Below are 13,883 nucleotides of genomic sequence, written 5' to 3'. Positions count from 1 at the left end.
GAAGTTTAAAGACAGATAATTCTCTGCTTCACCTGTGGATGTCATACAGGTTAGTTAGTGTTGTCTTCACCAAATTCCACAGCAAGTACCTGGAGACCTTTGCATTCATTCTTTCATGAATGTAAAGGTGCATACTAAATGCACCAGCAATTAATATTATCTGTCTCAGGGTTTTGCGTAAAGAAAAAATTTGTTGAATGATTGAGCTGTGCTCCTAGAAAGACAAGACAATGATTTACATTCTTTTCTTACCTTCCCTCTGTGATCTGCCTTTCTGCCTGTCTTTCCATGGCTCAATTTGGAGAGGGTCCTGGAACTTGGATGATAAAATACTGAATCTTCATTTTTCATGCTACTAACTGAAGTTTAGCATTCCAGTTATGAGGGTACCAAGTTATAGCAATATTAGCAAGCTGAAGCTTTGTTACCAACTGAAATTAGGTGTATTTGCATATCACGTTACAGTTACTGAAGATACTTAGAAATGCTGTTTGTGCTCATCAGCGCTGTGAAATGACTGTAGTTAGACCTGTTGCTGGATCTTGTTATTTATTACATGAATAATCAAGCATCTGTGTGTGATCTAAAATATTTATATATTTTATATTTTGATAACTATTTTGATGTAATTGGCTTCCTTTGGAATCTGATGGATTTTATTTTATACCTTTAAAAACATTTTGAGAAGAGGTCCATAGGCTTTGGCAGACTGCCACAAAGGTCAAGACTCCCTGGTTACACCTACCTTCTGATAATTTGATTATTTGTTACATGTCCAATGTACTGATCTGGGCCAGATAGGAGAAAGTGGGAATAGATTGCTGCCTTTAAAGATTTCTGGAAAGGGTCTGATGGTGTGAAATGAGATGCTACCTACTAGTCTCTGGAAGACAGAAATGTGAGATTGAGCTGGGGCTTTGGAATGTTAGTAAAGTGTCTGTTACTTGTGTCTGAAATAGAATAAAGTTAGTAGATGGTTTTACCCCCTGCCTACAGCTCTAGGCTCATTGTTCCTTGTCATTGTGCCCCCAGTCATTTTTGTTGTCTTTCGGTGTCTAGGGGACTCCCTGCATTAGGAAGTCTGTGTTTTCTGTTAGCTGTGCTGGACTCTCCTCTCATCTCTTCATCTCCCTTCGTGTCTGAGTATCTGCCCCCATCCTCCAGTCTAGGCCAGGCCTCTAGATACTCCTCATGTAAACCCGTCCTCATCTTTACAGCCCTTTCTCATTTGTAGCTCTGTGGTCTTCAGATGCTTCTTTAGTTCAGTGCTTGTCACCGCACTGGATTGTAAATCCTCAGTGGCAGGGAAGGCTTGCTTTTGTTGTCTACAGTATCTCGGGTGCCTGACCAAGGGTTCGTGGTAAGTATTTATTGATGAAGAGTGAATTTTAATTGGAAAAATCATTAAAGGACTGGGAATACTAGCAGAGTGAATTTAGGTCCACAAAAATAAATTCAGATGGCCTCCCCCAACTTACGACACCCCCTCTGCCCTCAAGTCTCCTCCATACTCCAGTAGTTCTGCATACACCAGTAACTGTGAGGTGTTCGCGCTAGTGCAGTGGAGACAGGATAGGAAGACTGGCAGCTAGGGATGGCCTGGGCTCAGATCCTGGCCTTGATGCTTCCTTCCTGGGTGACTTTAGCCTCTTTGTGCCTGCCTTTCCACCTATAAAATATTGAAAATAGTAGTACCTCTGACATAGAATGCTAACACCTAACCCATAATAAGTGGTAGCTTAAAGGAAAAGAGTTGACTGAGCCTGATGGATAATCCAGTCCTGCTACCAACTTGAGAAGCACTGGATTTAGAAACCAGGGAAGTCTTGCATCATGGCTGAGCCTGGCTCTGGATTCTTCCCCCGCTATCTTGGTTGGGATATTCATGAGAACTGCTAAAAACCAAAACTGAGAGGCAAGGGATTCCTCCTTGCAGCTTGGCTGGACCCCCTTCTGTGTGTCTGTGTCTCCACCTCCTTCATGTAACATCTCCCAGAACTGGAGCACCAAGGCAGATGTGCCGACCTTGCTGCGCTTGAAGAGAGGTGTGTGGCTAAAGTTGTGACTCATCTTTTTGCATTCTCAAATTCCTGCTTAACTCTTGCTCCAGAGGATTATAATCAAATTAGCTCACTCTGGCTTCAGATGAAGTTGTATCGTTTGTAACACGCTTGGCACAGAATTTCACAGAATTCATTAGTGAATATATTCAGTAGATAGTATATTCAGCTCAGTAAGTATCAGTTGTGATTATTTCTCTATTAGAAAATGATGATTTGTCCTAAAAGCACAAGCCTAGCCCACACTCCTGACTTATATAACAGTTGCTAAGCACCATGTTTTTAAAGGCTTTCAAGTAATGTGCATTGAGAGGTTGAACGAAAGAGCAGATGGGTTGTGCCGTGCTGTGCTAAGTTCTTTGTGAATCATGTCCGATTCTTTGTGACCCTTTGGACTGTAGCCCGCCAGGCTCCTCTGTCCATGGGATTCTCCAGGCATGAATACTGGAGTGGGTTGCCATGATCTTCCTGACTCTTGAATGGAACCACGCTACTGACTGCTTAGTTTACTCTTTCAGGCACAACTGGGCTTTGCAGTACTTGACTGCCCTCAGTTCTGCATAGTTGCCACTAGAGGGCAGGGGCATTTAAGACAATACCCTAGACCCACCAGTGCCAGAATTATTGGGTAGACAAGGGAGAATGGTTGAAGGAGAAAAATGTTAGAATGACTGGGGGTGGAAAGCAAAACAGTTTTTCTTTATCTCTTGGAGACCAAACGGAAGAAAATGTGAAGCTAGTGGAATTGAAGTTAGATTTAAAGAAGAACTTGCAGAGCACAAAGTTTGCTGCAGAGATTTTATACAGGTGACCTACAAAAACAAAAACAAAAACAAAAAGCCTTAGCTACATCTGCCCAAGCAGAATAGATGAGAATGTGGGCTCCTCCAGTCTGAGGCCTATGTGATGCCGGTAGGTCCCCTTAAAGTAACCTTTCTCTGTGTTTGCCTTAAATGACTCCATTCTTGCACGTGCAATAGTAAAATAACTTTATTGGTTGGGTTAGCCACCACTCATGCTTTTCCTGTAATAAGGATCCTTTATAGAGGCATGATGGTGTCCACATGCAGATGCTTTCTGAAGAGCCCTGGGGCAAGGGGCAGCCTTGCCCCTCACATCAGAGCTTCTTTGTTGAAATGAGCTGGTTTGGCTTTTGTGGATTTGAGGTTCTGGAGCCAAGAACATAGTTCAAGGATCCCCTCTTCTTTCTTCAGGGAACTGCTTCAAAGCATACACGGTATCAGGGAAGCAACGGCATCTGTGCAGGGAGCTCTCCTCAAGCGGTCTCTGCCCATGGCTGCCCTGATGGCCCCATCCCAGTGGTACCCCACAAAGCAGGGTTTAGGTCCCCAGGCAGCACTACTTTCAGAAATGGGAAAGATTAATTGCTCTCCAGCCAAGCTGTAAAGCGCCAGCCAGCTTCAGTAATGAGGGTGGCAAGTCCAGGGCTGGTTGGAGTCTATCTCTTCAATCAGGTTATCGACCTTTCTGCTTGCATAAGAGGACAAATTACCTCTCTCATACTTTGAGAACCTCTGCCTTTGAAGATAAAAACTCAAGTAGGGAGCAGCTGGGAATGCAGAGAGTGCTGGGCAAGAACGACACTACTGGGGCTGCGTCCTCAGTTCAGCCAGTTCAAGGTGTATTTGCCTCCATTATGGATGCTGATAATAAGCAGCATCAGGTCACTTTCCTTTTTTGAAGTCTGACCCACCTTCAAAGAACTGCCCAGTTGCTAAAATATAGCCCCACACATTTAGCTAAGTCTGAGGTTGGCTGTCTCCTCCCATATCAAGCCAGGAATATTGTCATCACACTGGTGACCTCTGGTGATTCTTGGCGTCCTTCCAATCTCAGCCACCAATGTGCATTCTCTGAGCAGTCACTGGGCAGTTGTGCATACGCCTTGGCTTCTCCTGCCTCTACCTAAGATGTCTGTGGGTCATGGTTGAGTGGATGAGGTGGACTGAGGAGGCAGCAGTTGGGCAAGAGGTATATCTGAGAAGCAGCAAGTGGGAGCCCAGAGTATCGGCACGACCAGCCCAGCACATGGGGGAGCAGTCAGGTGCTGCCCTCAGAGTCAGATATTACTTCAAAAGCACAGGTATTCTATTGCTCGGGTAATGGTTCAGGACACCGGATCACTGTGAAGACCTTGAGGGTAATGAGATTTCGGGGACTGGGACTTCAGGGTTCACACCTTCTGCCAACCACTTCTGTCTTGGAAACGGGCATTTTGTGTCCCTCAGCAGAAGGCTGCCTGTCCCCTGACTCCGCCTAAAACTGCCTACAGGGAAGAGGACTAGAGAGAGAGCCCATGGACCTCTGTCACACGGTCTGTCCCAGACCTTCCAGCAAAAGCCAAACCAAACCATCAAGCCAAATGCAAAGAGGCGTGGGGGCACAGCCCTGCGCCCGGTGGCGCTCAGATCTCGATGAGGCTGGCCAGGCGCAGGCAGAGGGGCGCGTCAGCGGGCATGGCGCTGCGCTTGATCTCGTTGCCGTCCAGGCGCAGCACCTGCAGCTTGGAGAAGTTCATGACATCCACCACGGTGCAGAAGCTGCTGATGGAGAACTCTGTGGGGACAAGAGGGGCAGGGATGGGGAGAAGCCCAGATCAGGGGCCTGGGACCTCAGGAAAGCCCCACGGAGTCTGTGAAGCTTCTAAAGGGAGGGGGGAGCTTGGCTGGGTGGGGCAGGCGCTTCCCAGGATCGGAGTCAAACTTGCACCCGTTGGGGAGCAGAGCCAGGGATAGAGTGAGGTCTCCGCCTGCACAGCTCCACCTCCCACCCACGCCTCCCACCCCCCAAAACCCTGGAAGGTCCTTCTTGGCAGGCCTTCCTTGGTCTTTTCCCCTCTGTGGGCAGCAGGTGGCAGCAGAAGGCAGTCAAAGACGAACCCTAGCAGCTTTGAAGTTCTCCCTTGATGGCGTTTGAAGAGGAGGGCATTTTCCAATTGTGTTGAGAAGGAAGACTGGGTAGGTGGAAGGACTTAAATCTTGACTATTTCCTAACAGTTTGCAGATAGAGAAAGTGGAAGGGGATTGTTCCATGTACATTCTGAGTTCAGACAAAGGAGTGATCTAGGCCCTGAGGTTTAAGGAGACAGATGAACAGAGCTGCCATGGAGCTCAGAAGTCAAATGATTTCCTTGCCTCCTGCATTTAATATGATTAGTTTACTCTCCATTTTTGTAATCTCAAAAGAAGTTTGAAGATTCTCCCCTACCCTCTAAGTCCTGTAATCCTAATAGATACAATCGTTCTGTTTGGTTTAAACACAAGTCCTTCAGCTTCCACTCACCCGGTTCTCCCTCTGCTTGTTCTCTTAGACAAATCAACTACCTCTGTCTCTATCCTACTGGGTCAGAAACTTGAAGGATTAAAACAAGAGCTCAGCTAGAACTCCAGCCTGTGTGCATGCTAAGTTGCATCAGTCACGTCTGACTCTTTGCAACTCCATGGTCTGTAGCCCACCAGGCTCCTCTGTCCGTGGGATTCTCCAGGAGTGGGTTGCCATGCCCTCCTCCAGGGGATCTTCCCAACCCAGGGATTGAACCCACATCTTTTATGTCTCCTGCATTAGCAGGCAGATTCTTTACCACTAGCACCACCAGGGAAGCCCCAAAACTCCAGCAGGGACAGCGAAAGTTACCACCAAAAAGCTGCAGCCGCCCATAGAGGCTGCCTTCAACATGGTATGTGAGAGCATCAGAAAGATGGCTGGAGTCAAAAGGGACTTTGGGTGAGGTTATTTGCTGGGACTTGGTAGGCTACATCTGGAGGGCTGTAACACTTAGGCAGACTCAGAGCTTGGCTTGCTTTTGCTTCCACCAGAGGCATTCCTCTGCTCGCCACAGTGGTCAGGAGCTATGTGTCAGCCTGGAGCTGGGCAGGAGGAATGGGAGGAAGGCTTTCCTGATTCTCTTCCTGGGGTGACAGTCAAAGGCATTGTGGTTGTAAGTATGAAAAGTAAGCTCTCTATAGAGAGCTTAGACAGATGAAGAAATTGTTTTTGAAATTAGCACTAGCGATTATTTTCAGTCTCTGTTAAGAACTGACCAAGAGGACATGGGGTAAGTCTGCAGCCAATTAACATGTGCTACAAATGTAAGACAGAAAAACCAAAGAATAATGAGAAGAATGGGAAATATCCTTGTTTAGAGAGCACTCGGGGAGGGTCGGGTGGAGACCCGGAATGCTTTTGGATGTTCCCTTTCTGGACCCAGGGAATGGATCGAGTGACGTCCAAGTGGACAGTTTGGGGGTGAGTCGAGGCTGAGTCAAGTCTGGGTCTATGGTGTCTGCATGGAACAGGCAGAGTGGGTTGGGCTGGAGAGAAAAACAAAGTGGCCTGAATTGAATATCACTTCCAGCTGTATTGGGGGACTGCACTTAGAGGTTCCACAATGGATTCTCTACACCAGCCTGGGGCTTTCAGACTGTCTGCTGAAGTCCTGGCTCCCAACTTTGCAGGTATAAATATGGGACATATTTAGGAGTTGCTCAACACTCAGCATTTATAGATTTTATCCACACGTTGAGCACTGTGAGCCCCCGTGTTAGTCCTCTCTAAGTTCATGAATAGGACAGGGGCTTCTGCTTGGAGATGCTGGAGGACACTTTCCATCCCAGATTAAATTTTGACATAAGTTTTTCCAAATTCCTTCTGGCGTACTGGCCCTCCTCCACTGGATCCCAGAGCTACTGAATAACATTCTGAGCTGTGTTTCCTGCTGTTGCCAGGCTGGAAAAACTGAGGGAGATGCTAGTGGAAGAAAGAAGCAGGGAGGGAGAGAGCCAGGCTTAATTCTCCTGCACTCATCTCCTGTCCTTTTAGCTCTCTTCTTAAAGGGTTGCTTCAATCCTACCTTCATTACCCACCCCTTCTCTGGGTCCCCTGCAGGGAGACCTCCTTCACATTTGCCTAGGTGAGTGGCTGAGCTTGGGGAACTCAGTTTCCTGCTGGTGGTCTGAATCAGAGATGTACTCCTTCCTTTCTCAGCCAGAGAAGCCTGGCTCTCAGTCCTTTGATGTTAAAGGCAGAGGCTATACTACATGATCTGGGTGACCTGAAGAGATTGCTTTTCCTTCCCTGTGTCTCAGTTTCCCTATCTATGCAATGCAAAAGATAAAATAAAACTGTGTCTGGCAACGTCAAAGTGGCAAGGAGGGGGAAAGTTTATAATATAGTTACTGTGTGTTGAAAAGCAAGTGCTTTTGCAGTTGTGTGCCCGGTCCTGAACCAAAGCCTTTGGTGTACTAATGCACTAATTAAGAAAAATGAGGTGTTGGTGTAAATAACCCCCAAAATGAGGACTAAGAGGGAGACAACCAGACAGAGGAGCTTTGGCTTAAACTGCACAAGAAGGGATTGGGGTAGATACTGAACATTTTTAGGTTTGACTTAGGAAAAACTTTCTTGCAAGACCTCAGGACTCTTGACTAATGTGATTTTATCTTTGGCAGAGCTTTTGGAAGAAGTGAACTACCTTATATTTAAACGACATATGTGGTTCTGCAAGAAGGCAGAGTGACAAGATGCTGTGATGGAGTCTTTCCCACCCCAAGTTTCACTGGTTGTATAGTTAGGCAGTAACTATTGGCTTCTCTCCCGTGACAGATGCTCTTTGCTGTCACATTTTCAAGGTCAAACTCTGATAAAGCACAGTATACTATATGACATTTCTGTTGCAACACTCCTCTTGGATTCAGAGTGGGTAGCAGGTAAGTAGTGGTGACTTCTGGGTGAGATGATAGACAGCTACAAGTAAATGTCAAAGCTTTTGCATCATGCAACATATGAGAGATTAGAGAACCCTGCGTTGGGAATAGGAAGACCTTCCCCAAAGAAAGAGAGACTTTAAATACAGAACAGTTTGCTGTGTGTGTGATGGTGTCTTGCACTTCAAAGTAGAGAACCAGACACCTTTTCAGCTTGCCCACCCCATGGTTCACCTCTGGGACTGGTGCGTCTCTCACTCGGGGGGCTGTCTGGCTTGTTAACATCTTGCCAAATGAGTGATCTGTTCTGTGAGCACAGGGAGAGAGAGATCCATGGAGAGGCTGTGGCCTCAGTCCTATCTCTGCTTTGATGCTGCAACGGTGCTGTTTGCTCTCAGCAGGCTCTACTTCAAAGCCCTCTGCCAATGGCCATTAATGAGTCCTTCCTCCCCCAGGGAGAGAGGTACTTTGCTGCAGAGGAGGAGAAGTTAATGCTGACTCTTCACCTTCCAACTGGGCTGAGACATCAGAGGCTCTGGCGCAGTGTAAGCACATTGTGAACACAAGACCCAGAGAGGGACTGAGACTTTGGTTCTCGCAGACAGCCCGGCCGGCCCTTGGGCCTTCTGGGGAGTGTTTGGGAAATAGGAGGCCTTGTGCTTGCTTGCCACTGCAGGGTTTGGTAGGGGTCAAGCTCGTGTCACCCAGGGAGCCCTCTGCCTCGCCGCCAGGGCCTCCTCATGCTCCTGGAGAGCCAGCCAGAGCACGTGCTGCACGTAGCTTGGCGGGGCTGCAAACTCCCATCCACCGGCTGCGTGTTTAAAACACAAGCATCCAAGCATAAGACCAGGCTGATGAGGGGTGGGGACAGAGAGCTTGTCCTCCTTGGAGTCAGTGAGAAAGTACAGATACAGTCGTTTCTTAGCAGCCCACTTTCCTCCTCATCTTAAATGCCCTTGTCTATGAACCACCCCCTGCCAAACTTTTCCAAACTCATTTCTCATAGCTTGACACATGAACCCTTCCTGTTAGACACAGGAATCTCCTAGCTGTCCCCTCAAAGTGACCTGGTAAATGGCTGGTCCTTTTGTGGCGATGGCACCTCTAAGGATGGCTCAGTTCTGTGTTCCTCCAGCCCATACCCATTTATCTTTAGGGATCTAAATTTAGGCTTACCTCTTCTGAGAATTCTTCTTCCATACCAACCCACTGCCCAGTGACTTTTCCTAGCACTGCCATGTAGTCTAAGAGTATGCCACTCTGTACCATTTTGTACGGGGATGTGGCAGGGTTCTCAACTTGCTTCATCAATATTCTTTGGTTCTCCTACTTCTAATTCTTCTGTGTTGCCCCCAGCACTTGGGATCAGATCTTTCCAATGCAACAGACAGCACTCCCCACTCCCCTTTGCCAGCGTCTCACCATTGATCCTATTGCCTTGAAGGTAGAGGTTCTCCAGGTTGGTGCTGACTGGGGGGATCTTCTGCAGCTGATTGTAGGAGAGGTCGAGCTCAAGGAGGCTGCTGGAATTGAAGGTGTTCGAGGCCAGGCCGTTGTTGGTGAGGCTGTTGTGGGACAGCCGCACGTACAGCAGCTTGGGTGAGCCCCGGAAGTAGCTGTCGGGGACTGAGAAGACGTTGTTGTGCTCTAGGTACAGCTGCTCAAGGGCTGAGGGCAGTCCATCAGGCACCTTCCTCAGGTGGTTGTAGCTCAGGTCCAGCAAAATCAGCGATCGGAGTCCTCTCATCGAACTGCCCACTTCCTGGATCTCGTTGTGATGAAGGTACAAGGCTGTGAGGTTCTCCAGCCCCTCCAGCGCATTGTTGGGGACCCTTGAGATCTGGTTGTGGTCAAGATGGAGCTCTCGCAGGGATCGGGGCAGTGGGCTGGGTATCCGGGTCAGGTTGTTGTGGTCCAGATACAGCCTCTCCAGGTGTCTCAGCTTGGAGAAAACCTTCTTGCCCACCTTATCACTGGTGATCTGGTTGCCATGGAGAGCAATCCAGAGCAGCCCAGTGGCATTGTCGAAGACACCCTCCTGGATGGAAGAGATCTGGTTGTTCTGGAAGTAGACATACTTCATGCGGGAGGGGACAAAGGGCAGGTACTTGAGATTGCGGTTGTCACAGTACATGGCTGTGGGGAAGTTGGGGGGACAGTCGCACTCCTGGGGGCAGTCTCGGGGCTCTGGTGGGGGTGGAGAGCCGTAGGCATAAGCTGGACCTTCCTCTCCCCCGTAGGGGTAAGGCTCATAAGGCTCATAGGGGTAAGGGTCGTAGGGATCGTCATAGGTGGATTGCTGGTTGCGGAGGAATTGAAACCACCAGTGAGAGTCTTCCTCATACTGGGCCCAGGAGAGGGAGCAGAGCCCTGCCAGCAGCAGGATGGAAGCCCACTGCATTCTGTGTTTCTGCAAGAAGGGAGAGAAAACAGAGGAATCAGGCATGAAGGAGACTCCGGGGAGTCAGAGAGGCAGAAGAGGTGAGTCTTGGGCTTTGAGCTCTGCAGACCTGACCTTCAGCAGAAAGCAGCTCTGAGCAGAGTCCTTGCTGCCACCTCCTCTGGGCCTCTCCCAGCGCTGCCTCTACAAGCTGGTCCAGATGAGCCTTGGCTCCCTGGGGGAGCTAGGTGCATTTCCCTCTGCTCACAGACTCACAGAAACATAGCCTTTGAGATCAGAAGGGGCTTGAATGGAGGTATTGCATTTTTTATTTTTTTTCAGAGAGCAGGCCCATAGGAGCCTCTAGCAACCTGAAGGTACTGTTAGGGAAGCTAGAAAGCCCACAGCAACTTCCATGGGAGTGGGAGTGGTGGTGGGTTCTATTTGTGCCTGACTTTACAGTCAGCGTGAACTCCCCAGGGAATAATGTTTGCCAAGAGTCCAAGGAAAAAACCCTCTGGCTCTTTCTATATCTCTGGGAAACACCCAGAAGTGGCTTGAGGTCTCAACGGGGAAGATCTGAACTACTTGGGAAGTTCTGGTTTTGAGTCTTTGGGGAAGGGTGTGGTCCCCTGCAGTCATCACAAGGCTTGGGCTTGTGGTACCAGCACCTGTAACAGTGCCAGAACCTGTAACGGTCTACTAGTGAGGAAACTCTCTGGTTGGCAGTTTGTGGCTACACTTGCAACTTGGCTGGCAAGGGCCATTATACAGCAGTTACAGATTCCCTTCAGAGGGGCTGTGGCCCCCAGTGTGGACCTTGTGTTCTAGAGGGGTACTGAGAGCATGAAGTCTTAGCGCCCTGGGCTGTCTTCCATGGTGTCTAGTAAAGCGTTAATACTTCTCATGCTCCACCATGGACATTATGCCAAAGCCAGCAGGGGCCGAGGGGAACATCAAACAATGAAACAGGAGTTGAAGACTCTTGAGTGTACCCAGGGGAACATGCCTTTAGAATGGGATTTGGTGTCCTGCTCTCCCATCCGAAGCCCTCGGTGATGACCTCTGGGTTACCAGTCTCCGTAGCTGGGCCCCACATTGCCTGGCAGCTCACAGCTTTTGACCTTGTGTGCTAGTGAGATGAGAGCAGGCGAGGCTTGGAGAGAAGTGTGAGTCTGATGTCCCCGAGAGGGAAGTTGAAGGCGTGGAAGAGGAGGGCGGCCTGTCCGGCTGGATGTCATACTCTGGATATCCACAGCCAGAGCACCGCACAGCCCCAGTGAGCAATTGGCACCTTCCAGAGGGGTGACTGTCACACTTGGGTAGAGAAACTTTACAACCTTTCTTGATCTGGGCATAGTCACATATGCTGTTCACGTTGCCATTGGCCCTTGCTGGGGACAAGAGAAAGCAAGGGCTCTAAAAGCCAATGTCGAAGCCATGAGCTGATGAGAAGGCCCCTGGGGGTGACAGTCTGGTTCCTTTCTGGCCACCATCTCCCTCAAATCTCTCTGTCCTCTGCGAGCGAGTCCCTCAGGCCTGCTTCATCCCAGTAGCCCGCGGGCTCCAGAAGCGAGGTGCCTCACTCATCTTCAGCAGCCTCAGACAAAGAGCCCACAGTGATCCTGGGGAGCCTCCCCAGCCACCCATGGCCTGGGCACGCTGGCTGGGCCCTGGCACTGCCCAGGAGAACGCGGATAGAGTGGCTCACTGCCAGTAGCACATTTTTCCATGCTCAGCTCTGGACTGCTGCAGGACCAGGGTGGCTGTCTGGAGGTTGGCACAGTGAGCCTCTGTCTCCATTTCTCCTTCCAAACTAGGCACCTTGGCAGGCAAGAGCAGCCCTCCTCTTCAAGCCTTCCAGGGCTGTGCATGCTGCCCACTTGACTCTCTTTGGTGTCATGACTGCTGAAAGGGGTTGTTGGGGACTTTATGCCTCTCTGTACCCCTCCCCCATCTCTTAGCAATGTTGCTCCAGGCTTTATACTCCTAAATCCTCTCCACCCCACCCCCAATGCTAGAGACATTCCCGTGCTCAAAGTTTTGTGAGGTGGAAAGCTTCTAGGATTGGTACTTTCTGAGTTGGGGGGAGCATACTCAGAAGTTACTGCTGTTCTTTCATTTCTCCATTCTAGAGACCCATGTCTTCTTCCTATCAGAGCCCAGGAGGTCAAACCAAAAGCTGCTTTGTAACCTGAATTAGGTCCCCATTTCACAGTTCCTTGGACCTGGTCAACTCTCAACACTGCTGTGTGTTTTTTCCCTTTCACCCCAGCAACACACAAGCACACACACACACAAACACATGCACTACACAAAATTTCCTCTCCTCTCATGTAAAAGCATTAGGTGCCTGAGCCCCTCTGAAGAGACTGCAGGGCACAGGTCTAGGATGGTGGACCTTCTGAGTAGTAGTGGGGCAGAGCTGGCTTCCCCACATACCTGACCCTTCACTTTTTCATGCCTGAAAGCTGAAGGCTCCCCAACAGTCAGAAAGGATTGTCTTACAGTGGACAAAGGTGGTGTGTGGGAACCCCCTCCTTCTACCCCCTTTTGCTGCTCTAGCATCCTGGGACACGGTCCAGATGGGGAAGGAGGAATCGCTCCTCTGCCCTGGGCCCTGTCCCCTCTCCCCAGCCTCTTTCCTTTGCTCCTTTAATGGAACTACCAGGGACAAAATCTGAAGGAAAACGACCGACTTACCTTGAAGTTGAATCTTTGAGAGAGTGACCACGTCCCTCTGTCTGGCCTCCTTGGTTGGAGAGCGTGTGAGCAGGAAAGGAGTGAGTGTGTCTACTGAGAGTGTGCGCGCCTGTGCCAGGCCAGGGCCCGCCCCCAAATTCCTAATCAGACGTCGTGAAGAGAGAGGTTGAGGAGCCCAGATCCTGGCTTTTTCAGTGCTGCTGCAGAGGCGGAGCTCACACTCAACCGCTCAAAACTGCTATAAAAACCACCTTCTTTCCACTCACTTATCTTCCCTGAAGCACTGGCAGCTTGGGGTCTCTTTCTGCTGAATGAGTTAGTGGCGCTCTGGAGGTTATTTGTACAGTCTCTTACAAAGGCCTGGATTTCTCATTAAACCCATAGGGCAGATGCAGGGATAGGGAGGGCCAGGATTTGCCAGGAGGCATCTTAACTCTTTCAGCAACCCAGAGTCCCACTGGAGAGTGAGTGCTCACCTTTCTGGGCTCCAGCTCCCTCTGTGGGCAAATGGTTAGGCTAGTGGACAAGGGAGAGGACACAGGCTAGCTGGCTCTGGCTCCAGTTCCATCCCTGACCAGTGTAGACATGTCTGGGCTGTAGGATTTCTCTCTCCCCACTGGAATAAAAGGGAAGAAAGGGACTCTCATATTTGTTAGTCACTTACTGTGCACTAGGGCTTCTTTCATATCTCAGTTGGTAAAGAATCCGCCTGCAATGCAGGAGACCCTGGTTTGATCCCTGGGTTGGGAAGATCCCCCGGAGAAGGGAAAGGCTACCCACTCCAGTATTCTGGCCTGGAGAATTCCATGGACTGTATAGTCCATGGGGTTGCAAAGAGTCAGATACGACTGAGTGACTTTCACTTTACTGGGCACTAACATCATGCACACCCACCTAATCTCATGATGACCCTCAGGTTAACAATACTGCCTTGTTGAGTTGTAGTAAGGTCTCTCTGAGGTAGTTTGTGTGAGGTCCCTGGCCCAGCACACAGCTGATGCTCACTCAGTCTGTGGT

The 13,883-nt window shown here is 49.5% G+C and overlaps 1 protein-coding gene across 1 annotated transcript; it reads right to left on the bottom strand.

The window, feature by feature from the left end:
- Positions 1 to 3,032: 3,032 nt before the first annotated feature.
- FMOD (fibromodulin) lies at positions 3,033 to 13,146 on the bottom strand. The gene is made up of 3 exons (XM_020894153.2): positions 12,867 to 13,146; positions 9,206 to 10,193; positions 3,033 to 4,637 (listed from the first exon to the last, which is right to left on the bottom strand). The coding sequence occupies exons 2-3, from the start codon at positions 10,182 to 10,184 to the stop codon at positions 4,486 to 4,488; spliced, it is 1,131 nt and encodes a 376-aa protein (XP_020749812.1). The 5' UTR covers positions 10,185 to 10,193; positions 12,867 to 13,146; the 3' UTR covers positions 3,033 to 4,485.
- Between the last annotated feature and the right edge of the window lie 737 nt (positions 13,147 to 13,883).

This window comes from Odocoileus virginianus, chromosome 7 (genome assembly GCF_023699985.2).
Source record: "Odocoileus virginianus isolate 20LAN1187 ecotype Illinois chromosome 7, Ovbor_1.2, whole genome shotgun sequence".
NCBI lineage: Eukaryota > Metazoa > Chordata > Mammalia > Artiodactyla > Cervidae > Odocoileus > Odocoileus virginianus.
This window is presented reverse-complemented; position numbering and strand designations above follow the sequence as displayed.